Source organism: Chlorocebus sabaeus, chromosome 19 (genome assembly GCF_047675955.1).
Source record: "Chlorocebus sabaeus isolate Y175 chromosome 19, mChlSab1.0.hap1, whole genome shotgun sequence".
NCBI lineage: Eukaryota > Metazoa > Chordata > Mammalia > Primates > Cercopithecidae > Chlorocebus > Chlorocebus sabaeus.
In genome coordinates, this window is record NC_132922.1 from 9,233,474 (window position 1) to 9,259,961 (window position 26,488).

General features: G+C 47.3%; 1 protein-coding gene across 2 annotated transcripts; it reads left to right on the forward strand.

Annotated features, from left to right (window-relative positions):
- Positions 1–134: 134 nt before the first annotated feature.
- On the forward strand, positions 135–25,417 carry DESI1 (desumoylating isopeptidase 1). 2 transcript variants are annotated; one of them, XM_073006676.1, is made up of 8 exons: positions 354–455; positions 11,000–11,116; positions 14,634–14,655; positions 14,870–15,008; positions 15,178–15,247; positions 18,969–19,078; positions 20,051–20,173; positions 22,251–25,417. In XM_073006676.1, exons 4-8 carry the CDS (start codon positions 14,971–14,973, stop codon positions 22,342–22,344), a joined length of 435 nt encoding a protein of 144 aa, XP_072862777.1. In that variant the 5' UTR covers positions 354–455; positions 11,000–11,116; positions 14,634–14,655; positions 14,870–14,970; the 3' UTR covers positions 22,345–25,417. The 2 variants fall into 2 exon arrangements, with proteins under 2 accessions (XP_007974111.2, XP_072862777.1); XM_007975920.3 differs by lacking the exons at positions 11,000–11,116; positions 14,870–15,008 and having other exon boundaries at positions 135–455.
- The last annotated feature ends 1,071 nt before the right edge of the window (positions 25,418–26,488 follow it).

Consider the following 26,488-nt stretch of genomic DNA (forward strand, 5'->3'; position numbering starts at 1 on the left):
CACGCACGCTCCCCAACCAGCTTCTACCTACGTCCCTGACGAAATCAGAGAGCCCCGCCCACTTCTGCAAAGCCACGCCCCCGCCGTACGCCAGGACAATAAGCACATGCGCAACAGTGCATGCCTGCCCCCGCCCCCTCTTCTGTGTGGGCCCTCCCTGTCCGCTCTCTGTCACCTCACAGTAGTCGTTGCCGGTAGCGGGTGTGGGGGCGCGAGCAGCGTAGGGCGGCTTCTCCCCCACCCCTCAGCCCGGGCCCGGGCTCGGTCCCCCCCCTCCCTCCGCTTCCCACCCCCGTCGGGTACGGGAAGGTCCAAGTCGCTGCCGGGTGCCCGAGGGCCGTCGTGGCCGCCGTCGCCACGGGTCCCAATGGAGCCGCCGAATCTCTATCCGGTGAAGCTCTACGTGTACGACCTGTCCAAGGGCCTGGCCCGGCGGCTCAGCCCCATCATGCTGGGTGAGGGGGAAGGGGCCAGGTGGGCAGGAGGGCGGGAGCCAGGCCAGAGGGTGGCGGCTGGCCGAGGTGGGGAGACTTGGGCCACGACTCACGGGGAGACACATGGCCCAGAGGATGGAAGAAAAGCCGAGTGGAGAAGAGAGTGGTCTGAGGTTTGGGCCCTCTGAGCCCCGTTTTAGCCTCGCAGATACCATCCTCACGTTTGAATTCAAGGGGAAGGGATGGAGGAGTCATTCCTCCACCTTGCAGGGGGCTCGGGCAGAAACCGAGCCCTCGAGAGCCCCTTCGACGGGGGTGTGGAGTAAACCAGCGCTGGATCCCAGCGGGTTCCCTGCCTCGCTCGGGTAGGCTGGTGCACTCCTGCCTCCTTGGCGCGGTGTAGGAAAGGTGAGGATGCCTGCCGCGCGGTGCCCCTCGTGGTGACAGAGACACTGCGGAGGTCGGGTGGCCCTCGGAGAACCTTGCCTCAGTGCCAAAAGTAAGCTCCCTATACAGTCTAGCGGGTAGGTGGGATGGGGAAGATAGACCTGCCTAGGGAACCCCCCCTAGGTAGGTCAAGTCAGGACAAGAGGAGCCCCGAACTCCAGAATTCACCGAGCAATCTTCTCCCCACAGTTTGTAAGTTAATTGCTTTTGCTCAAATGGCAAGAAAGCAGTTTTGGGGGAAGTTTGGATGAGGTTGTGTGAATAAGGATTAGTAAAGAAAGTATTTCGGTTGTGCTCCATTAAACTACTTAACTGGCAGGAGAAAAACCAGCCCTCATTCAGTGACAATCACACCTCATTTCAACTTAAATACAGGAATGTCTTGTGTAACACAGGAATTGTCAAGTTTGTAACTTCGGGTAATCATGAGCAGGAAAGAATTCCAATAATTGAAAATTGAAGCTTTGACGGCATCCATTTGAATGGCTAACTTTTCCTGGCTTCTGTGGAGACGTTGGCGAATTATTTAGTTCATCTCTGTAAGATGAGGGGGCAGAGGTCAAGAAAGCAAGGCTACTTCTGAGAGCATCCTTCAATGTCCTTGAGTTTCTAATATGTTGTAGTGAATTGAACTTAATCTCACAACCGTGGGCCTGTGAGTTGTTTCTGTATTTGGCTTCACATCAAAATCATCTAGGGTGCTTGTTTAAAATGCAGATACTTTCATTTCCAACATATATTGTTAAATGAGATTAGAAAAAACAAGAGTAGAACAGCTCTTTAAATATGTAAATCAGAGGATATATATGTGCTTGCATAGGCAAATAATTATCCAAAAGGATACACAAGAAATTGGTAACAGCAGTAGCTTATGGAAAGGGGAACTTTATGCCAGGAAAACACGAGTAGAAGAGAAGCTTTGCTATACACTGTTTCTAACCTCTAGACATGTGTATTACATACACACAATATCTATTTAAAATGAGAAAAGTTTTAATTATATCGATTCTAGAGCTTTACTTCACAAATACTAAATCAATCTCCTGGAGTTTTGGTCCAAAAATCTGTATTTTTAATGAGCTTATCGACTAATTCTTATGTAGCCAATCCATTATTTGACAGGGGTTTGGGCCTAGATAACCAGTTGTTAAAATGATAAGGCACATCTGAAAGCAAAACTTACAAAGTCATTGAGGAAGCTGTTACTCATTAATAGATTACATCAGTCAAGTTTTGTTTTGTTTTTTTTGAGACGGAGTCTTGCTCTGTCGTCCAGGCTGGAGTGCAGTGGCACGATCTCTGCTTGCTGCAAGCTCCGCCTCCCGGGTTCATGCCATTCTCCTGCCTCAGCCTCCCCAGTAGCTGGGACTACAGGCGCCTACCACCACACCCAGCTAATTTTTGTATTTTTAGTAGAGACGGGGTTTCACCGTGTTAGCCAGGATGGTCTTGATCTCCTGACTTTGTGATCTGCCCACCTCAGGCTTCCAAAGTGCTGGGATTACAGGTGTGAGCCACCGTGCCTGGACCACATCAGTCAAATTTTAACTAAACTTCTTGGAATGGAGCTATTTAGTTGCTTGTTTTTTTATCATAGTGAAGAATCAAATATTTCCTATACCCCAAGTAAAAGCCTCCCCCTTTACACTGGGTTTTTTTTGTTTGTTTTGTTTTTTGTTGTTTTTTTTTTTGCGACGGAGTCTCCCTCTGTCGCCCAGGCTGGAGTACAGTGGCCAGATCTCAGCTCACTGCAAGCTCCGCCTCCCAGGTTTACGCCCTTCTCCTGCCTCAGCCTCCGGAGTAGCTAGGACTACAGGCCCCCTCCACCTTGCCCGGCTAGTTTTTTGTATTTTTTTTTTTTTTTTAGTAGAGACGGGGTTTCACTGTGTTAGCCAGGATGGTCTCGATCTCCTGAGCTCGTGATCCGCCCGTCTCGGCCTCCCAAAGTGCTGGGATTACAGGCTTGAGCCACCGCGCCCAGCCTACACTGGGTATTTTTTATCCTATTACCTAATAATTATTGGGCAGCTGAAAGGGGCCTTAGGAGTCATTATTTCATTCATTCAGCAGATGTTCATTGAGCATCCGCTCTATGCTAGTCAAGGTGTTAAGATAAATGAGGTTGATATAATGAACAAAGATATTCTTTGCCATCATGGAGCTGTCTAATGGGGGAGACATTAAAAATAAATACATAAACAAATAATTAGTTACAAATTGCATAAGTGCCTTCTGCACCAGAAGCACACTGGGTGCTGTAATAGAAAATAACAAGAGACCTTTTTTTTTTCTCTTTTTTTTTGAGATGAGTCTTGCTCTGTTGCCCAGGCTGGAGTACAGTGGTGTGATCTCAGCTCACTGCAACCTCTGCCTCCCAGATTCAAGTGATTCTCCTGCCTCAGCCTCCAGAGTAGCTGGAATTACAGGTGCACGCCACCACACCCGGCTAATTTTTATATTTTTAGTAGAGACGGGGTTTCGCCATGTTTGCCAGGCTGGTCTTGAACTCCTGACCTCATGTGATCCTCCCACCTCAGCCTCTCAAAGTGCTAGGATCACAGGTGTGAGCCACTGCACCCAGCCAAGAGACGTATTTTAAATAAGGGTATCAAGTGTAGTAACTTTGATACTGGGAATTTAGGATGAGGAAGAAGTAGCCACAGGAGGGTAATAAGGGAGTTACAGTGTTCCAGGTAGGAGACAGATCAACCTGCCAAAGCCCTGAGACAGGAAAGAGTCTGGCCTGATACTGGAACTGAAAGAAGGCCTTTGTGGAGTGTAGTGGGTAAAAGGGAAAGTGCAGTAACTGAAGGTGGAGTAATAGACCTGCCTCCTCCCCACTCCCCACCCTTTTATAAAGATGCAAAGTCCTGGAAGACCTCAGCCGATCATGGGAACATCACCCATTTGGCACATCAGATTCTGATCTGAGGAAATCACCTTGTCTGCTAATCTACGTCTTTCTTTTCTACCTCTTTTTTCCATATTGCCTTTATACCTTTTGCAAAATTAATGAAGAAAGAGTTAACAAAGCTAGTAGTCATTACTTTCTAGAGTTGAAAACTTAAGGAAAATAGGCATGGTCTTACTGGTTCATCCCATTCAGACATCACTAATCTTGAAGTTGGGTATGTCCCAGTTCTATAAGTAGCCATATATTGATTTCCCATTCCTAAATATATTTGAACCTTTAAAAAATCAATTTGTTTCCTGATTTTTATGATGAATTCTACAAGTATATTAATAGCCAGTATTTACTGAGAGCTTACCATGTGTCAGACCCTTTTTTTCTGAGTACTTTGCATGCATTGTAATCTTCACCACAGCTTTGTGAGATAGGTCCTGTTATTGCCTCCATTTTCTCCATTGAGGAACCCAAGAAGTAGAATATTAAAGAATTTGCCCCAGGTCACAGAGCTGCTAGGTGGTAGAGCTGGGTTATGAACACAGGTAGTCTGACTTCCAGAGCTCGCGTTCTCAGTCATTTTGAGATACCACCTCTAATGTGTAATATGTTCCTTTATAATTGAAGTAAAGTAGATGCCTTCCTGAAGTTTGTAAAGGCATTCTTTGCCAAATGTTTCAAGTTTGGATGAGAAAAAAAGCTGGGTTCAATGTGTATGTGGCACTTACTACCTAGATTTATGATCATGCCTCTTAGCCTTCATTTTCCCAAATTAAATCCGTGTGATCTCATCTGCAGTACCCTCTCAGGCTTCAGTTATGTCAGTTCTCCAATGGGAGACCTAATCTAGCTCTATTGCAGTTCAGGATTGCACTAGATAAAGCCCAAGGTAATTCCCCTTTCCTGAAGCAATGTAAATTCCGTAGTTTTACCCTGTCCTGTTTTCAGTCTCCTGGAATTGCCTCACGTGAAGGCATTACTGTTCTATAGTTCTTCATTCACCATGAAAAATGGTCCCAGAATTATCCTTAGCGTTCTAATTGATCAGATAGCCTGATTGCACGTTTTTTTCATAGTCACCGATTGCCTAAGATAATTAACTATTATAATTGTCCTTCAGTTCCTCCTCTTAATAATTTTGGCTGCTCTTTAAATTTCTTGACCTCTTTTTGTGCCAGAGTACATACAGAAGTGTGTGTGTGTGTGTGTGTGTGTGTGTGTTTTAATTGTGGTAAGAAGTACTTTGTATTCGTTGATTATTTTCTGATCTCAAGTTTCGTGTGCATCCATCACGTTTATTTTTCTTTACAAGCCCATTTCAAAACTCTTTTCAGATTTAAAGATTTGGAGGCATAGAATATATACATTTCTTGGCAGAATGCATTCTAACGAATATTAGAGATTTTACTCTGTACTCAATTCTTTACTTCATTTTGTAGTACAAATAGTAATGAAATAAAAGATGTGATGTGAACTCTGTCCTCCAGGAGTTTTTCTTTCTTTTTTTTTTTTCCCCGAGATGGAGTCTTGCTTTGTTGCCCAGGCTGGAGTGCAGTGGAGCAATCTCGGCTCACTGCAAGCTCCGCCTCCCGGTTCACGCCATTCTCCTGCCTCAGCCTCCGAGTAGCCGGGACTACAGGTGCGCACCACCACGCCTGGCTAATTTTTTGTATTTTTAGTAGAAATAGGATTTCACCATGTTAGCCAGGATGATCTCGATCTCCTGACCTTGTGATCCACCTGCCTCGGCCTCCCAAAGTGCTGGGATTACAGGCGTGAGCCACCATGCCCGGCCAGGAGTTTTTCTTTTTTGAGACAGAATATCACTCTTGTTGCCCAGGCTGGAGTGCAATGGCATGATCTCAGCTCAGCAACCTCCGCCTCCTGGGTTCAAGCACTTCTCCTGCCTCAGCCTCCCAAGGAGCTGGGATTACAGACGTGCCACCGTGCCCAGCTAATTTTTGTATTTTTAATAGAGACTGGGTTTCACCATGTTGGTCAGGCTGGTCTCGAACTCCTGACCTCAGGTGATCCACCCGCCTCAGCCTCCCAAAGTGCTGAACAAACCCCACTCCCAAAGAACAGGCATGAACCACCATGCCCAGCCCAGGAGTTTTTCTTAGAATATTATTTTCCTTTAAATAATGAATATACACATATAACATTTGATAACAATATAAAACAGATTATGATTAGGTGCCAAAGTGAGTGAGTGGTGCAGCAACTATGTTAGGCCTTGAAATAAGAGAGGCCATGGTGAGCTGGGCATGTCAGAAAGGCTTCGGCAAGAGCCTGGAGCTCCTGGAGGGCAAGGACTCTGTCCCCTTCCTTTATGTCCCCAGTGACCTGTTGGAGCAGGTGTTCAGTAAGTATTGATTATAGAAATGATTGAGACTTGAACTTAAGCTTGAAGGTTAAGTAAAATTTATTCAAATCTGAGAGAGGTTTTTTATGTTTTAATGCCATCTATTGTGCTTGTTTTAGATTTTTATTATTCACTGTGTGAACTGTTTTATGCTCATCTAATGAATTAATTTAGTAATCATGCAATTTCTTTAAGGCAAAATGGAAAGGAATATGGCTTACAAGGCCCTGCATGATTCTGCTTTTATAAATTTTCTTTTTTTTTTTCTTATGAGACAGAGTCTCGCTCTGTCGCCCAGGCCGGAGTGCAGTGGTGCGATCTCAGCTCACTGCAAGCTCCGCCTCCCGGGTTCACGCCATTCTCTTGCCTCAGCCTCCCAAGTAGCTGGGACTACAGGCGCCCACCACCACACCTGGCTAATTTTTTAATTTTTAGTAGAGACGGGGTTTCACTGTGTTAGCAGGATGGTCTCAATCTCCTGACCTTGTGATCCGCCCGCCTTGGCCTCCCAAAGTGCTGGCATTACAAGCGTGAACCACCACACTGGGCCTAAATTTTCTTTCTTTCCTTCTTTCTTTCTTTCTTTTTTTTTTTTTTTTTTTTTTGGACAATCATAGTTCACTATAACCTCGAATTCCTGGGGTTCAAGCTATCCTCCCTGCTAAGCCTTCTGAGTAGCTGGGATTACAGGCATACACCACCATGCCTGACTGATTTTTTTAGCTTCATTTAATAGAGATGAAGTCTTGCTATATTGCCCAGGCTGGTCTCAAACTCCTAGACTTAAGCTGTCCTCCTGCCGCAGCCTCCCAAAGTGCTGGGATTACAGGCACAAGCCACCATACTGAGCTGTTTTTTTTTTTTTGGTAGGGATAGGGTTCCATTATTTTCTCCAAGCTGGTCTTAAACTCCTGGCCTCAAGTGATTCTCTCACCTTGGCCTCCCAAAGTGTTGGGATTACAGGCATGAGGTGCTGCTGCTTTTTTTTTTTTTTTTTTTGGAGACAAGGTGGTGCTCTGTAACCCATGCTGGAGTGCACTGGCTCCATCAAGACTCACTGCAACCTCCATCTCCCGCTACCTTCCAGGCTCAAGTGATCCTCCCATCTCAGCCTCCCAAGTAGCTAGGACTACAGGCACAGGCTACCATGCCTGGCTCAATTTTTTATTTTTTTGTAGAGATGGGGGGTCTCACTATGTTCCCTAGGCTGGTCTTGAACTCATGGGCTCAAGCAATCCCACCCACCTCAGCCTCCCAAAGGGCTGAGATTATAGGCATGAGCCACCATGCCCAGCCTAAATTTACCTTTTTTGCAGATTAAAACACTCTTTTAGTTTTTAACAATGCATCACATTTGGATTTTGTGATAACCTTTCTCTGGCCCAAGGAGGAACAAACCCCCCTGCCAATAGGCATTTTTTACAGTATGGGCTATAAAGGCCCACTTATATTATACAAATGTTTTATTTTACCTTTTCCCACATAGATTTAATGTTTATCCCGTGGTCCCAGAAAGAATAGCTGATTTTTTTTTTTTTTAACATTACACAGGCTGGGTGCATTGGCTCATGTCTGTAGTCCCAGCACTTTGGGAGGCCGAGGCAAGCAGATCACCTGAGGTTGGGCATTCGAGACCAGCCTGACCAACATGAAGAAACCCTGTCTCTACTAAAAATACAAAATTGGCCAGGCGTGGTGGCGCAAGCCTGTAATCCCAGATACTCGGGAGGCTGAGGCAGGAGAATTGCTTGAACCCAGGAGGCGGAGGTTGCAGTGAGCCAAGATTGTGCCATTGCACTCCAGCCTGGGCAACAATAGTGAAACTCATCTCAAAAAAAAAAAAAAAAAACTTTATATTAAGCCTTTCATATTGCCGGTAAACTGCCAATTAAAAGCACTTTATCACCATGGGGAAGAATCGTGAGGTAAGCTGGGGCTACATTTGATTTATACCGATGAGCTAATGCATTTCTTTACCTGCCATCTGAGACAAAATGCTACCTGTATAGAGGCCCCTGAGCCTGGCACCCCATCACCATCATCCAGTTTATGCTTATTAATAGACATTTATTTAGCACCGGTAGTATAACAGATGCTGACCGCCTAAATCTATAACCAGCCTGTATGTCTATTTGCACAACTCCATCCATCTTAATCAATGAGGAGGTGGATAGAGTGTTTTCTCCTTTACTTTTATGATCAGTAGAAGGCTGACTTATTCATGTTGAAAAACAGGGCTGATAGCCATGTCTTCCATTTGTTTTCCATGTTCATACTTCATAGGCCACAAAGTGAATGCATTAGATTTACCAACAAGCTTGGAGACATGAAGTATCTGACCCACCACGCTCCAGTTTGCTGAGGAAATCTTATTGGGAAAATAATCTATTTCTACAGTATGCAAATATCCAGAGCCTAATTCATGTCCCAAAATGGCCTTGTATTCTAATTCAATCTCAAACTACCACTAAAAAACCATTAAAATCAATCCAGACCGGGTGTGGTGGTTCATACCTGTAATCCTAGCACTTTGGGAGGCCAAGGCGGGCAGATCACTTGAGGCCAGTTTGAGACCAGCCTGGCCAACGTGGTGAAACCTCATCTCTACTAAAAATACAAAAATTAGCCAGGTGTGGTGGCATGCGCCTGTAATCCCAGCTACTCAGGAGGCTGAGGCACCAGAATTGTTTGACCCCAGGAGGCAGAGGTTGCAGTGAGCCAAGATCACGCCACTGGACTCCAGCCTGGGTGACAGAGCAAGACTCTGTCTGGAGAAAGAAAAGATACATATGTCAATCCAGTCTCACTTTCCAATGCCTGGCATCATGTCAGGACCATGGCCCTCATCCTTTTCCTTGCAAGAGTAGGCTGCAAAGCAGCAAACCTTTCACTTCTACCCAAACTTCTCCAATAAGCTTATCTTCATATCTTGCTTTGTCCTGTTTTTCTGCTGGACAAACTGTGCATCTTTATTTACCTGTTTGTAAAATGCTGTTAATGTTTGCTCTACTCTACCCCCTAAAGATGTTATGAGAATAAGGATAATTGGCTGAGCCTAGCACTTTGGAGGCCAAGGCAGGAGGATCCTTGAGCCCAGGAGTTAAAAATCAGCCTAAGCAATACAGTGAGACCCTGACTCAAAAAAAAAAAAAAGCCGGGCGAGGTGGCGGGCACCTGTAGTCCCAGCTACTCAGGAGGCTGAGGCAGGAGAATGGTGTAAACCCAGGAGGTGGAGCTTGCAGTGAGCTGAGATCCGGCCACTGCACTCCAGCCTGGGTGACAGAGGGAAACTCCGTCTCAAAAGAAAAAAAAAGAGAGAGAGAGAGAGAGAAAACAAGTATAACTATGAAATACTTTAAGAAAGGATGTAGCCGGTCGCAGTGGCTCACACCTGTAATCCCAACACTTTGGGAGCCCGAGGCAGGTGGATCATGAGGTCAGGAGTTCAAGACCAGCCTGGCCAACATGGTGAAACCCCATCTCTACTAAAAATACAAAAATTAACTGGGCATGGTGACAGGTGCCTGTAATTCCAGCTACTTGGGAGGCTGAGGCAGGAGAATCACTTGAACTCAGAGGTTGGAGGTTGCAGTGACCCAAGATCACGCCACCGCACTTCAGCCTGGGTGACAGAGTGAGACTCCATCTCAAAAGGAAAAAAAAAAAAAGGATGTAGTCCGGGTGCAGTAGTAGCTCATGCCTGTGATCCCAGCACTTTGGGAGGCTGAGGCGGGCAAATTATTTGAGGTCAGGAGTTCAAGATCAGCCTAGCCAACATAGTGAAACCCTGTCTATACTAAAAATACAAAAATTAGCCAGGCGTGGTGGCGCACACCTGTAATCCCAGCTACTTGGGAGGCTGAGGCAGGAGAATTGCTTGAACTGGGAGGTGGAGGTTGCAGTGAGCCGAAATGGCGCCATTGCACTCCAGCCTGGGAAACAGAGCGAGACTCTGTCTCAAAAGAAAAAAAGAAAGGATATAAATTCACTCAATTCAGTTTTAATGTTATTGTTGGCACCAAGTGTTTGGTAGATGAATAAGTGAAAGAATGAATAGGTTGGGTGCAATGGTTCACACCTGTAATCCCTGCACTTTGGGAAGCCGAGGCGGGTGGATCACAAGGTTGGGAGTTTGAGACCAGTTTGGCCAGCATGGAGAAACTCCGTCTCTACTAAAAATACAAAAAATTATCCAGGCATGGTGGTGCGTTCCTGTAATCCCAGCTACTCAGGAGGCTGAGGCATGAGAATTGCTTGAACCCTGGAGGCAGGAGTTGTAGTGAGCCATGGTTTCACTGCAGCACCCCAGCCTGGGCAACAGAGCGAGACTCCATCTCAGAAAAAAAAAAAAAAAAAAAGAATGAATGAATAAATGAGGAAATATTTTTTCTATAATCCCTATCTCCACTCTCTGAATGACTGAGATCCTAAGTGTACCTTGATGCAGTTGAATAGGAAGTGTGGTGTGTGGCTTACAGGCAAATTTAGTGATGATGCAAAGAATATAAAGGAGAATAAAGTAGGGTTTGTATCCTGCAACTTTTGAGTTGTTTTTCAGGTGTGAAATAACTGAGGCCCCTCTCCAAAACTCTGTTGAGCAGGAATGGGTTTGAGCTGATGATACATCCCAACCTGCCAGCTGTACTCCTGGGTCAGTGAGCATGTGCATCTGAGAGGACAGCAGTAGACCGGGAGTGCAGTGTGCCAGGGTGGCTGAGTCATTTCAATAACAAGCCAGGCAGCCCAGATTGTGGTTAGGAACTTTGTCCTCAATAGCACTGTGTGTCAACCAACAAAGCTAACTAAACAGAAAAGCTCATCTCAACAGATGTTCATGTCACATTTCAGGTCCAGGTCCTTTGCTAGGTGCTGGAGTTACAAAGATGCATAAGAAAACTGTCCTGGTTATTGAGGCGACTGTGGTCTAACTGGGGAGAAGGACACATGAATAGTTTCAATACCAAGGTACTATGAGAACAGCTATAAAATTTTCAAGTTACAAACCCTAGAAGAAATGAGTTGGCCTTTATTGGGCATGTATTATGTCCCAGACCCTGTGCTAGGCATGTGTCATGTATCGTCTCTCTTAATCCTGGAAATGTTATGAGGCAGGCACTGTTATTATGCTTTTTTTACAGAATAGGAAACTATAGTTTAAACAGTGCATCCAACAGAATTTTCTGCAGTGATGGAAATGTTCTAGATCTGCACTGTCCAATAAGTAACCACTAGTCACATGTGGCTATTGAATACCTAAAATGTGGTTAGTGGAACCGAGGGACTGAATTTGTGCATTTATTTAATTTAAATAGCCACATGTGGTCAGTGGCTACCATATTGGACAACTCAGGCTTAGTGTTCTCAGCCTCTGCAGTGTTCTCTGTGATCTGGTCCTCCATTACCTCTGGTCATCTTCTACTTCCCCTCCTCACCCATTCTAGCTTCACTGGCATCCTTACAGGCCTTCAGATAAACCTGGCATGTCGTTGCCCCTGCATCCCTCTTTCTCTTGTCTCTTTTAAATCTTGGATCAAAGCTGGGCGTGGTGGCTCACGCCTGGAGATGGGAGGATCTCTTGAGCCGAGGAGTTCAAGTCCAGGCTTGACAATGTAGGGAGACCCCGTCTCAAAAAAAAAAAAAAAAAAAAAATTAGCTAGGCCTGGGTGGTACACATATAGTCTCAGCAACTGAGAAGCTAAAGTGGGAGGATCACTTGAGCCTGGGAGGTCAAGGCTGCAGTGAGCTCTGATCACGCTGCTGTACTCCAGCCTGAGTAACACAGCAAGACCCTGTCTCAAAAAAAAAAAAAAAAATCTTCACTCAAATGTCACGTTCTCAAAGAGGCCCACCCTGACCATCCCTGAAACTCCCTTAACCTACTCTTTTTTTTTTTTTTTGAGACAGAGTTTCGCTCTTGTAGCCCAGGCTGGAGTGCGATGGCACAATCTCGGCTCACTGCAATCTCGGCTCACTGCAACCTCTGCCCTCTGGGTTTAGGCAATTCTCCTGCCTCAGCTTCCTGAGTAGCTGGGACTACAGGCATGCACTACCATGCCCGGCTAATTTTGTATTTTTCATAGAAACAGGGTTTTTGACCACACTGGTCTCAAACTCATGACCTCAGGTGATCTGCCCTCCTTGGCCTCCCAAAGTACTGGGATTACAGGCGTGAGCCACCACACCGGGCCTATTTTTTATTTTATGTGAGACAGGGTCTCACTCTGTTGCCCAGGCTGGAGTACAGTGGCGCAATCTCAGCTCACTGCAACCTCTGCCTCCCAAGTTCAAGTGATTCTCGTGCCTCAGCCTCCTGAGTATCTGAGACTACAGGTTCATGCCACCACACCCAGCGAGTTTTTTTTTTTTTTTTTTTTTTTTTTTTTTTTTTGGTAAAGACAGGGTTTCTCTGTTGGCCAGGCTGGTCTCAAACTCCTGGCTTCAAGTGATCCGCCTGCCTCAGCCTCCCAAAGTGCTGGGATTACAGGGGTGGGCCACCATGCCATGTCTGAAGTAGAACTTACTTTTATCTTGTGGAAGTCTTTACCCTTTTCCCCAAGGAGGTCATCGTACCTAATAAGAACCTCCATTTATCAAACATCTGTATATCATATACTGTGAAGCTTTCTATACATTATTATGACCAGTCACAGCAACTCCGAATCGGAGAAACAGACTTAAACAGGCTAGGTAAACTAGCCCAAGATCCACCACTAGGAAGTGGAAAATCCAGGATCTGAATCCATATGGTCCCCTTAACTATCTCTGAGGATGCTATGCCAAGCATGTGGTGGCTCACGCCTGTAATCCTAGCACTTTGGGAGGCCAAGGCAGGTGGGTCACTTGAGGCGAGGAGTTTGAGACCAGACTGGCCAACATGGCAAAATCCTGTCTCTACTAAAAATACAAAAATTAGCTGGGCTTAGTGGTTCATGCCTGTAATTCCAGCTACTTGGGAGGCTGAGGCATGAGAATCACTTGAATCCGGGAGGCAGAGGTTGCAGTGAGCCAAGATCACGTTACTTCACTCCAGCCTGGGCGACAGAGAGACTCTGTCTCTAAAAAAAAGAAAGTCACAGGGCAAACAGTGAAGGTAGCAGTTAGCAATCAGTAATCCGCCATGTCGCCACGTGAAGTGATAAGCAGGGGTGAGTGAGTGATGTTTGCTGGCGCTCCGCATCTTTCACTGCCCTTCCTCTGCCTCCTGAGCACTGCTGTAGAGTATCTCCTATGAACTCTTGCGATGACCTCCTTACCCTGGTTTGCTTACTCTGCTCTCTTCCCTCCAATTCATCTGCTATCCCACAACTACAGTTATCTTTTCAGAACATGGATCTGATCAAGGCACTCTCCAGCCTCACAGCCTCTTTGAGTCCAGGCCTGCCCACTTTGCTGGCCATCCTGTTGGCCACTCCTCCCCTTAGTACCATCACTGCACCCTTTCTTTACTCTGCCCTGCAGGCTTTAGACTTCACAGCCATGCATGTTCACGTCTTGTTCTCTCCCACAGAAATGTCCATCCCTGCCCTTAGTTGTCATTGGTAATGGAAGCTCACAAAAGTAGTTTATTATATTTAGCACCTTTTTTTTACCACTATGAGACAGCATATTAACATTGTTTTTGTTTGTTTGTTTGTTTGTTTTTTGAGACAGAGTCTCGCTCTGTTGCCCAGGCTGGAGTGCAGTGGCGCGATCTCGGCTCACTGCAAGCTCCGCCTCCCGGGTTCTCGCCATTCTCCTGCCTCAACCTCCCGAGTAGCTGGGACTACAGGCACCTGCCACCGCGACCAGCTAATTTTTTGTATTTTTAGTAGAGACGGGGTTTCACCGTGGTCTCGATCTCCTGACCTTGTGATCCGCCCACCTCAGCCTCCCAAAGTGCTGGGATTACAAGCGTGAGCCACCGCGCCCAGCCAACATTGTGTTTTAGTTAATTGTATATCTCAGTCCATTTGACTTTGAGCTTCTCAAAGGCAGGAAAGTGATATGTTCCTATTTGCATTTCCACACCTAACATTGTTTCTGGCACATAGAGGTAGAATAACAGTGCCTTAACTATTTAAATGGATAGCATTTGCAAAGTTTTGTCCTATCAGTTTCTGAAGGATTTCGCGTCAATGAAGAAATGAGTAATAACATTCATTGTATTACTATAGTCTTACTGTACGTGAGACAGAGAAGTTAAAAAGGCATAGCTGAATTGACCCCAAAGAGGAAAGAATAGCAGACATAAAACTGGGGTACCTTTATACCAGTGTTTTTAATCTTGCATTCTGATAAAAGACTCTCGTACTTTTCAGCTTACTTAACAGAGCATACTCTGTCACAACCTAAAGACCTTACTGGAGGGGAGTTGCATTCCTAGAAAGTCCCTCAAGAGGTTTATGACAGGTTACCCTGGGTTTGAGTGACACAGTGAATCTACCAAGGCTGAGGGGCCACTTAGTCTAGTCCCAAATGGCTAAATCTCTTCTTCTCTCCACAGGGAAACAACTGGAAGGCATCTGGTAAGTTGGGTGGGTCTCCTTACTTTGACTAGTTTTGAAACAAGGCAGCACTCTATGCATTTCAGGTTCTAGTCTGTGGCTTCCAGCATGAAACCTAGTTCTCCATGCTATAAATCTTCAAGCCCTAAAGCAGTGCCTCTCCATCACGAGTTCTTTTGCTCTCTCACCCTGGGACATTTGGCCATGTCCAGAGATATTTTTGGTTGTCACACAGGGAGGAGGATGCTACTGGCATCTTGTGGATAGAGGCAGGGATGCTGAACAGCCTAGAATGCACAGGACAACCCTGCACAACAAAGAACTATCCAGCCTCAAATGTCAATAGTGCCAAGATGGAGAACCCCTGATCTGTGGTATTTATCATATTCATACCTTTGGTTTGTTGGTTTTATAAGACTGGTTTTATAAGACTGGTCCCCACAGTCCTATCCTTGGGCAGAAATTATTCTCATTGCATTATGGTGTTTGCTTTTTCTCAAAGTTTAAGTTTTCTGGCTCACTGTGTCTCTCTCTGTGTGACAGGCACACATCCATAGTTGTGCACAAGGATGAGTTCTTCTTCGGCAGTGGTGGTATCTCCAGCTGCCCCCCGGTAAGTGTCTTCAGGGTACACTCTGTCCTGCAGTCTCAGGTTCCTGGGGGCGCCTGTAGACCAGGAGCTTTGCTTCTACTGTGGACCTCTGGCATTGTTCCTCGAAGCCACCTGAAGACTCAGCTCAAGAAAACCTTTCCCAGACACCCCAGCCAATTCCTCTCCTCTCTGTTCCCATGGCACGTGTGGGTTCTTCTGTCTCACAGAGAGTGTGTTATGGTGAAATGAGCCGTTTCTGGTTCTCCGCAGGGAACTGTGGAAGTGAGCTGAGGCCTTCCATCTCCATCCCCTGCACAGTGCCTGGCTCATCCTAGGAGCACAACTGATGTTAAGCTGAATGATGAGGGCTCTGAGAAGCATCAAGAGTTGCCCAAACTTACAGCCAATAAGTGACACCAGTCCTAGAACGCAGGATTATGACACTAAAGCCCACACCCTTTTCCAAACATTTCTTTTTTTTTTTTGAGATGGAGTCTCGCTCTGTCGCCCAAACTGGAGTGCATGGCGCCATCTCAGCTCACTGCAAGCTCCGCCTCCTGGGTTCACGCCATTCTCCTGCCTCAGCCTCCCAAGTAGCTGGGATTACAGGCGCCCTTCACTACACCCAGCTAATTTTTTGTATATTTTAGTAGATACGGTGTTTCAGCATGTTGGCCGGGCTGATCTCAAACTCCTGACCTCGTGATTCGCCCGCCTCGGCCTCCCAAAGTGCTGGGATTACAGGTGTGAGCCACAGCACCTGGCCTTTTCCAAAAATTTCTTTCAGAGTTATCCAAGTGTTGTCACAGTAGGTGCTGAAGCAGTGGCCAAGCAGCCATTCATTTTGGTTGTGTGTTTGTTTTTTGTTGTTGTTTGTTTTTGCTATATCCTGCAGGAAGGATTTTTTTTTTTTTTTGAGACAGGATCTTGCTCTGTCATCCAGGCTGGAAATGCAGTGGCGCAATCTTGCTTCCTGCAGCTTCCACCTCCCAGGCTCAATGAATCCTCCCACCTCAGCCTCCCAAGTAGCTAGGACTCAGCACCACCACGCCCTGCTATTTTTTTCTATTTTTTGTAGAGATAGGATCTCCCTATGTTGCCCAGACTGATCTCAAACTCCTGGACTCAAGCAATCCCCTGCATAAGCCAGAATTCTCCCATTGCTTTTGGAATAAAAGCCAGAAAGCTCAGCATGGCCTCCCAGGACCTACCTGATCTGGTCTCTAACTCTGTCTCTGGCAGCCTCTTTCAGGTTGTTCCCTCCCAACCTTCACTCTCTTCTCATTCTTTGAACACACCTTAGACATTGAAACCTGTACTCTGACATCAGTACACCTTCTTGATCTTTCACCTGGTTACACCTCTCCATCCTTCAGATTTGAGTTGTGTCACTTTCTCAGGCAAGTTTTCCCTGACCCCTCAGGCCGGGAAGGTCTCCTGTCATATGTACCGCTGGCATTCTGTACTTTTCCAGCATGCTCTTAATTGCAGCTCATAATTATATACTGGTTATGGGATTTTTCAATCTCCCTTCCCTGCTAGACTAAGCTTCTTAAGGGCAAGAATCTCATCTATGTTGTCCACACCACAGCCCCAGTGCCCAGCATGAGGCCTGACTCACAATAAGTTCTCAATTCATATTTGTTATATGAGGGAATAAGAGGGTCAGAGTGACCTTTTAGTCTCTTACAACTCTGAGAGAATTGTTCTCTGCCTACCATAGTTATCTTCCTCACCATGCTTTCCTCAGTGCCCAGAACAATGTCAGCTATGTAGGAGGTGCTCAGTAGCTATGAATGAAAGATCTTTTCAGGGAGCTCTATTCTGGAGTGTTATCCCTTCCCAGATTTCTTCTCCCTGCTGATCCCGTTGCTTCTGCAGTGGCTGGTTTCCCCACTCAACCTCACTCTCTCCTTCAGTCTTCTCTGGCAGTCTGTTAACCACATGGCTGAGGGTTCTCTGTAGGCCTTTCAGGAGCCATTAACTCCCTTGCCCCATCACCATCATTGGATTAGGCTCACAGATCCAAAAAGAATTGAATTATGGAAATATCTGCCAGCCTGCCAGATTTCTCACCATCCTTCTCGTCTTTCCACTGTTACATGAGATATCAAGTATGTCATAAGAAAAACTGGCTGCATACTTTATGCAAATAGGCATGGAAAGATGGCCTATGAAGTGTGAGCCATTTCTATTGTCCTGTTCTGTCCTCATGATGAGACATACTGGGAACAAAAGTAGACTTCACATTCTGGGTTTCTCTCTTTTTTTTTTTTTTTTTTTTTTTTGAGGCGGAGTCTCGCTCTGTCGCCCAGGCTGGAGTGCAGTGGCCGGATCTCAGCTCACTGCAAGCTCCACCTCCTGGGTTCACGCCATTCTCCTGTCTCAGCCTCCCGAGTAGCTGGGACTACAGGCGCTCGCCACCGCGCCCAGCTAGTTTTTTGTATTTTTTAGTAGAGACGGGGTTTCACCGGGTTAGCCAGGATGGTCTCGATCTCCTGACCTTGTGATCCACCCGTCTCGGCCTCCCAAAGTGCTGGGATTACAGGCTTGAGCCACCGCGCCCGGCCGGGTTTCTCTCTTTTTCTCAGCTAAATAAGTGGACAGCATCAGGAGTCAGAGCTGCAAGAGAATCAGCTTCCCAGGGCCCCCCAGAAACAAGAAGTCTGACTCCTAACCATGCTACTAGCACATAGCAATGAAAAGTCACCAGAAAGCTCTAAGCCAGGCTTGTCCAACTTGTAGCCTGCGGGCCACATGTGGCCCAGGACAGCTTTGAATGTGGCCCGACATGAATTTGTAAAGTTTCTTAAAACATGAGGGTTTTCTCTTTGTGTTTTGTTTTTGTTTTGGTTTTGTTTTTGTTTTGAGATGGAGGTTTGCTCTGTTGTCCAGGCTGGAGTGCAGTGGCATGATCTCAGCTCACTGCTACCTCCACCTCCCGGCTTCACACCATTCTCCTGCCTCAGCCTCCCGAGTAGCTGGGACTACAGGTGCCCGCCACCATGCCTGGCTAATCTTTTATGCTTTTAGTAGAGATGGGGTTTCACTGTGTCAGCCAGGATGGTCTCGATCTCCTGACCTCATGATCCGCCTGCTTCAGCCTCCCAAAGTGCTGGGATTACAGGCATGAGCCACCACGCCCAGCTTTTTTTTTTTTTTTTTTTAAGCTCATCAGCTGTCATTAGTGTTAGTGTATTTTGTGTGTGGCCCAAGATAATTCTTCTTCCAGTGTACCTCAGGGAAGCCAAAAGATTGGACACCCATGCTTCTAAGCCATTGCATCCTTGATACAAATAGCTAATAGCATTCTTCATCTGCCCAGGGTGCTCTGCAAGTTAAATATGAAGTCAGGCCAGGGGCGGTAGCTCACACCTGTAATCTCAGCACTTTGAGAGGCCTAGGTGGGTGGATCATTTAAGGTCAGGAGTTCGAGACCAGCCTGACCAACATGGTGAAACCCCATCTCTACGAAAAATACTAAAAATTAGCTGGGCATGTTGGCAGGCACCTGTAATCTCAGCTACTTGGGAGGCTGAGGCAGGAGAATCACTTGAACCCAGGAGGCGAGGGTTGCAGTGAGCTGAGATTACACTCCAGCCTGGGTGACCAGAGAAACTCTGTCTCAAAAAAAAAAAAAAAGTGAAGTCAGAACAGTGTTAATGGTCTACTGGGGGAAGCCACATTAAAACATTCAGTGGAGATGGTAATTTAATGACTTTCTTTGGGTTGGCTTTTTTAGGGGGGGACATTGCTTGGACCCCCAGACTCTGTGGTTGACGTGGGGAGTACAGAAGTCACAGAAGAAATCTTTCTGGAGTACCTGTCCTCCCTGGGGGAGTCCCTGTTTCGGTGAGTGAACACAGGGGTGGTGGTTAGTTGTGTCTGTCTCCCCAGCTAGATAACCCCTGGAGGCAGCTGTCATGTCATATCATCCTTATCACTCAGCACAAGGCCTGGCCCAGTTTTTTGCTGAATTAACATGAAGAAAAGGCAGTTATGCTACAAAAAGCTCTAAGTTGTTCTGACACAGATGTTCCTTCAAGCATACTTTCTGCTGAAATTTTTAGAGGAAATAAGGGCTTTTCATTCCTTCTGATTAAAATCAGCAAGTGCTATTCTCAATCTGTATTGGCCAAGTTTGCAGAAGGAAAAACAGGGTTTGCAGAAGGGTTGGGATGAGATACAAACAAGCAGATTTTCTCTTAAAGAGGCTTTAGTCGATTTGAGTAAGGGGGTAAACTCTAACACCAGAGCTCTGTTTTTGTGAATGTAAAGATTCTCTTGAAACTGTGGAGGAGCCATGTCTTTTCAGTTTCTCCTTCCCTTAAAAATCAGTTATTAGGCCGGGTGCGGTGACTCAAGCCTGTAATCCCAGCACTTTGGGAAGCCGAGATGGGCGGATCACGAGGTCAGGAGATCGAGATCATCCTGGCTAACCCGGTGAAACCCCGTCTCTACTAAAAAATACAAAAAACTAGCCGGGCGAGGTGGCGGGCGCCTGTAGTCCCAGCTACTCGGGAGGCTGAGGCAGGAGAATGGCGTAAACCCGGGAGGCGGAGCTTGCAGTGAGCTGAGATCTGGCCACTGCACTCCAGCCTGGGCCACAGAGTGAGACTCCGTCTCAAAAAAACAAAAACAAAAACAAAAAATCAGTTATTAATGGCCAGAATGGCAAATAAGCAGTGCTTTTGGCAGATGAGAGGGGGGAAATCGCCGTCCTCACATTGAACTGTGCTCACCATTCCACTGCCTAGCTTGAGTTATTCCACATAGACGCTTGCTGGTTTCTCATATATGTTCTGCAAACCTTTCAATGTACAGAGGTGAGGCCTACAACCTCTTTGAACACAACTGTAACACCTTCAGCAACGAAGTGGCACAGTTCCTGACTGGGCGGAAGATTCCTTCTTACATCACAGACCTGCCCTCTGAAGTTCTCTCCACGTAAGTGTGGCCTCTGTCCCTGCCCCTGCTTTGGCCAACCTTGAAAATCCCCATTCATGGTCAGTGCCCTTCCTCTGGTCCCCATCTGCCCTCCCAACCAGATGGGGCTGCCCCGATGGCAGGTTCTAACACAGAAAGCTGCCATTCTCTCCACCCACTGATGCGCATCTGTATTACCTCCACCCTCAGAGCTAGATCAGCTCTGCCCTGGCCTAAGTGCAACCACAGAACTTAGAAACCCACTTGACACTGGCTTCAGTGTTTGCACAAAATTCTGGCGTCTGTCCTTCCCATTGTGCTCGAGGCATACCACTCCCCAGAAGCACCCAGTTAAAATGCAATGTTAGACAAGCAGAGAGGGGGTCAGAAAAATAGTACTGGGGCTTGTTTTATAGCTGTTGATTTGCCTGTCTTCCACTATACCATGAGCTCTGACTCCCTCAGCGACTATGTTCTACTTGCCCTCATGCATTACAGCACAGTCAGTCCTCAACAGATGTTTTCTTCAAGAACACTCTGCAGCCCCTTCTGTCCTTATGTGGCCCAAGCCTTGGAAGAGCCTTGCAGGCCATCATCCAGGCAGTATACCCCAAAAGGACACACCACCTCCATAGCCATCTCACCTCCTCCATCCCCTTGCCATTGATTGCATTCAGGCAGCCTCTGCTCATTCCAGGACCATGTCTATTTGCTTATTCTGACTCAGTTTCTCCTGAACTATGGCCTTACTCAACAGAGATCCTGGCAGGTTTCGCAGGCCCAGCAAAGTGGGCTGTTTTTCATACCTGAGGAAGAACCTCCCAGGAAGAGCTTGCATAGGAAACAAGGCTGCTGTGGCAGGCTGGTGAGGAGCCCCAGTCCGCCAGCCCTGGCCCTGCCTTCCTATCATTCGATGAGTTTGCAATCCCACAGCTCTGCTGAGGGATCTAGGTTATGGGGCCCTGAGCAAACTGGAGTAACCAGAATGTTCTTGCTGTTATTATTTGATGGGTGGAGTTCCTGGAATTGTCTGAAATAGGGTTGATATTTCTAGGTTTCATCTGTCTATACTTTGGAGTACTTCATTCCTTTGAACTTGGAGATGGTTTTCAAAAATAGCAGTATCCACTGAAGAAAAAGCCAGTGACTTAAAAGTGTTTGGGCAACCTTATTTATGGTTGTCGTAATCATGGAAAATCTCCAAACTCCAGTATTTGCAGTGTTTTTTTCCATCTGTTACTGTGAGAGCAAACTAAAAGCCCTTTAGAAAGGCATTAATGGCTGGGCGTGGTGGCTCAGACCTTAATTCCTAGCATTTTGGGAGGCCGAGGCAGGCAGATCACTAGGTCAGGAGTTCGAGACCAGCCTGGCCAACATGGTGAAACCCCATCTCTACTAAAAATAAAAAATTAGCCAGTCGTGGTGGCACACACCTGTAATCCCAGCTACTTGGGAGGCTGAGGCAGGAGAATTGCTTGAACCCAGGAGGCAGAGGTTGCAGTGAGCCGAGATCACACTATTGCACTCCAGCTCTGGGCTACAGAGCAAGACTCTGTCTCAGGGTGAAAGAAAGGCATCAATACTGGTAACCTTGCATTTGTCATTTTTCCTGAATATTCCCTGTACTCCCTGGCAGACTTCTGTTCCTGAAAAAATCCAGTTGTGTGCTGTCCTCACCCCTAACTTTTGTCTTCTTTTTCATATCCTTCTTCTTTTGCCTCAGTTTCCTTGCTTCAATTTGATATTTTCCTTGCTCACGAGAATTAAAGACACAAGCACATAAAGCAAAATTCTAGTTCCCTGTATGTAGCCAGCCTGTTCAAACCACAGCTAACCAGGCTCTAGAGGTGAGGCCCTGAGGAGGGAATCCCAGGGATAAAAACACAGAGCAGGCTATTTCGGAGATGTCCTCCAAGAACACTTGAGTGTGAGGCAGGTGGGAAACTTAAGTAAGGTGACGAGGTGCTCCTTCCTTCTCTGGCGGTGCTGCTGCTGCCACCAGCGCCCACTCCTCCTCCCTACCCGTAGGTAGCACAGGGTGTGTGACAGCAGGCCACATCCCAAAGCCCACCCCTCTCATGTCTCTGTTTCCTTGCAGGCCCTTTGGACAGGCACTTCGGCCCCTCCTGGACTCCATTCAGATCCAGCCTCCAGGAGGGAGCTCTGTGGGCAGACCCAACGGCCAGAGCTAACAGGACTGCCTGGGACCACCCTGCCTCACCAGGGTTTTTCCTTTTTAAACAAAACAAACCCTACCAGATTTCTATTTTGTAATTTTACATCAGAGCTAACAACCAGGGGACGGCTTTTTAAATTTCCCAGGGAAGGAGACTGTCAGGCCGCATGTAGACAATGCTGCTAAGAAACAGAACAAAATGCCACCCCTTCTAATAGTATTATACTAATTTATTAAGGCTGTCTTGTCTGTGAGTTCACTTCGGATGCTGTTTCCTAAGCGTCCACCACACTGGAGAAAGGGAGGGGCTTTGTTTAAACAGAAAGCAAGAGTCACAGTTTGCGGGAGCCCCAACCTAGAACTCTTTCCAGAGAACACTCACGTTCTACCCAAGTTGCCACCACCTGTGGGACCCAGGTGAGTTTTAGAACATCCGTGACCCGGAAACAGTTACTCTAGTGTTAAATGAACCAAAGGATTTGGTGCACATGGGACCAGTTTCAGGATGACTAACCCAACCTAAGTGAACTCTTCAGCCACAACCTTCCTCACCTTCCCTCCCTTACCACAAGCAAGGCCAGTGCTGGAGCAGCCATTGCCTCAGGATCAAGGGAGTAACAGCAAGTATCAGGCTGGAGAAAACAGGATAAAGCCATCCCTCCTTCCACCTAGATGGATTGCCAATCCTCTGCCATCAATTTTGGGAAACCTGCCTTGGTGCCCCCGAGGCTGCTTTTCCTCAGCATAGCTGATGTGTCATAGTTGATGAGGTCTGGGCTGGAGCAGCAGAGACCCAGGCCTTTTTTCTACAAGTAATGATGTAGGTTATTTGCAGTCTCTGTAACCACCATCCAGACCAGTATGCAGTATTCAGCTGGGGACCAAGGGACGGGATTCCCTGCTCTAAGAAAATACCTTTTTTTTAATTATTATTATTTTTTGAGAGCTCTGTCACCCAGGCTGGAGTGCAGTGGCGTGATCTCGGCTCACTGCAACCTCCACCTCCCGGGTTCAAGCGGTTCTCCTGCCTCGGCCTCCCGAGTAGCTGGAATTATAGGTGCGTGCCACCACACCAGGCTAATTTTTGTATTTTCAGTAGAGACAGCTTTCGCCATGTTGGCCAGGCTGGTCTGGAACTCCTGACCTCAGGTAATCCACTTCCCTCAGCCTCCCAAAGTGCTGGGATTACAGGCGTGAGCCACAGCACCTGGCTGGAAAATACCTTTGATATGGAAAGAATAATGATGCGAGGCCAGGCACGGTGGCTCATGCCTGTAATCCCAGCACTTTGGGAGGCCGAGGCAGACAGATCACTTGAGGTCAGGAGTTCAAGACCAGCCTGGCCAACATGGTGAAACCATGTCTCTACTAAAAATACAAAAATTAGCCGGGCGCCGTGGCACATACCTGTAGACCCAGCTACTCGGGAGGCTGAGGCAGGAGAATCCCTTGAACCCAGGAGGCGGAGATTGCAGTGAGCCGAGATTGTACCAGTGCACTCCAGCCTGGGCGACAGAGTGGGACTCCATCTCAAAAAAATAAAATGATGTGGAATCAAGGTGGCAAGAAAATTTAGAATCATTTCTGATAGGGACTTTCCCTTATCCTAAATGTGTTTTGAAGGCACAGATTATTTCCCTTGTCATTCTGACTTTAGGGAAAGCAGGTTGGGGCATGAGTGGGCATTTTCCTAATGACTTGCTGCTAGGAGTTTATAGGCAGGAAACAGTCTGGGAGTCTCTAATCCAGAGAGACTTTCAGATTCCCTCTCTTCATGTGAACCTCCATTAGTTAGATTTTGGGAAAGTGAGTGTGAAGAAGGGACTCAGAGCTGCCAGGTACCCAAGTCTCAGCTCTGACATCCTTGGGCCCCTTCTGCCACAATTTCCTGCCACCTCGCGGACTTGAATTATGTTGCTTCTTCCTGGAAGTCTGGCCTGCAGCAGGGGCCTTTCCTCTCCAAAAAGCTGCTACTCACTTCTGGCCCCATCTGCTGCTATCTGCCATTAGCCATAGCAGTTGGCATCATCAGAGTCTCAGCTAGAGGAGATGTCATTCTGCCTTAGTGTTTGCCTGCGACCTGACCAGGGGCATGACCAGCTGGGATGTCAAGTGACATTTGGGAACTTGAAGATTACAGGCCAAATGAGTGAAAGTTTAATTTTTCTCAAGACCCACTGATTTGCCAATGTGCATGGAAATAATAAATTAGAGCAGAAACCAGCAGGGACTATTGTATAATGGTGATCTACTGGCAGAACTGGGCCCAAAGAGAAAGAATTTCTCAGGCTGGGTTTCTTCTGGGAGGGTAGCAGGTTGGTCTTGGCCAGTGCTCTGTTTCCCACCAGTGTTGTCCCCTTTTCCAGCTTGCCTTGCCCAGCTCTGCCTTCCAGGCTCCTGCTTCAGACCCCTCTGCCTGGGGTCTCCCCTCCATGCAGGGGGTTCTGGGCGTCACAGCTCCTTTTTTTCTTTCTCCTCTCCCAGATCCAGTTTCAGCTGGTTTGCTTCTCCCAGCAGGTACCCTTACGCCCAGGGGCAGCTCCCCTGAGAGAATTTGAGGCACTCATTTCCTTGAATAGCACCCCCCTTTATACTAGCAGCCATTTGTGCCATTGCCTGTGCCCTAGGGTTTGTGGGGAGAGATCGAGGGATCAGTGAGCAGTTTTCTCAGAGCTCCATGTCAAGGCAAGCTCTCCCTCCCCTGATGGGAGCCCCAGTGTCACTAACTGTGTAAACTCAGGCTCAGGCTTCAATTGCCCACCCCCATCCTCACATTTCTGTCTGTCCCAGCACCTCAGGAGCATTCTCATTGTGGCCAGCTAACTCCGCCTGGATGTGAACAGGCAAGCAGAGTGGGAAATGAGTCACGTACTTGAATCGCACAGTGGACACCTCCCTAGAGGTCCATTGGTTTAAAGAGATAGGGAAGGAGGAGGGATGAGACCATCACCCCCTCCCAGAAGTAAATCTAGTATCTGGGTTTTCTTTATGCCCTTGAGTCAAACTAATAACTGTGTCTAGGACGGAGATGTTTGCTGGTTTTCTTTGGTGTTTTTTCTAATGCAATAAATTCATTTCTGCCTGCTGCATTTGTGTGGTGCCTGAATCAGGTCTGCACATGCGTCCAACATGAAGTGACCCCAGACTTTTGGGTCCCTTGGAGCTTAACTCTGCGGGGTCTGGATGTGTCTCCTTTGCATGGTTGTGAGCCTGTGGATGAGAAATGATAACAGGGAAGGAGGTCTGAATTTCACCACTGTTTTATAAAGATGAGAGAAGGGCCCAGAGAGAATATCACTTGCCCAAGTTCACCTTGCAACTGGTGCAGCTCAAGGCTTTGTCTGATAACTTCAAATTCTGTAGTCTTCCTCTAGCCATCAGGAGTGTCTGACCTCATCAAAAAGTGTTCACTTCTAGTTTCAACTTGGCTTTAGGCTGGGTCTGTGACTCCTCACGCCCAGACAGGCTGTAGCTGAGAGGGCAGGCAAGGAGCCTAGCGGGGGCCTGGCACACCACTGAATGTGAGCCCTTGACCACAGAGCCTGGCTGCTCTTGAAGAAGGCAGAGAGTGTCTGGGACGAGGCTGCCCCACTGGTTCCCAGGTTGGAGAGCCAGGCAAGGTCACGCTGCAGTGAGAGTGATGGACACCAGGTGGCGCGCTGTGACCCTGCACACCAGGCCCAGCCCACTGCCCAACGCCCAACACCAGGCTGGTCTTGGGTACCCTTAGCCACCTCAGTAAGCTTGTCCAGCTCCCCTCAGCCCCTGCGTGGCCCCCTACAAGCCCATGGGGTAAGAGCCAAGCTCCTTGTCCTCATTTATCAAGGCCCTTCTCAATCTTGTCCTTGAACACCCTGGTCCTACCCCACACTCTGGCGCAAGTGCCAGTCCCAGTCCCTGTCACTTCTGGTGGTTTCACACCTCCAGGCCTTGGTTGACCCTTTACTCCACCTGGATCTCCTTTCCCCACCCCTGTTCAGTGCTAAAGTCCAATGCCAGCATGTCCTCTGACCTGTCCCCTCCCAGAGCTGACTTCTTGCTCCCATGGGTGCCTCCAGCACCCTCCCACCAGCCAGCCCAGTACCTCCCAGGGCAGGGCCTGTCATGGGGTGAGCCCCAGACTTTGAGACCATAACAAAGGCCTTCCCCTCTCTGGGCCT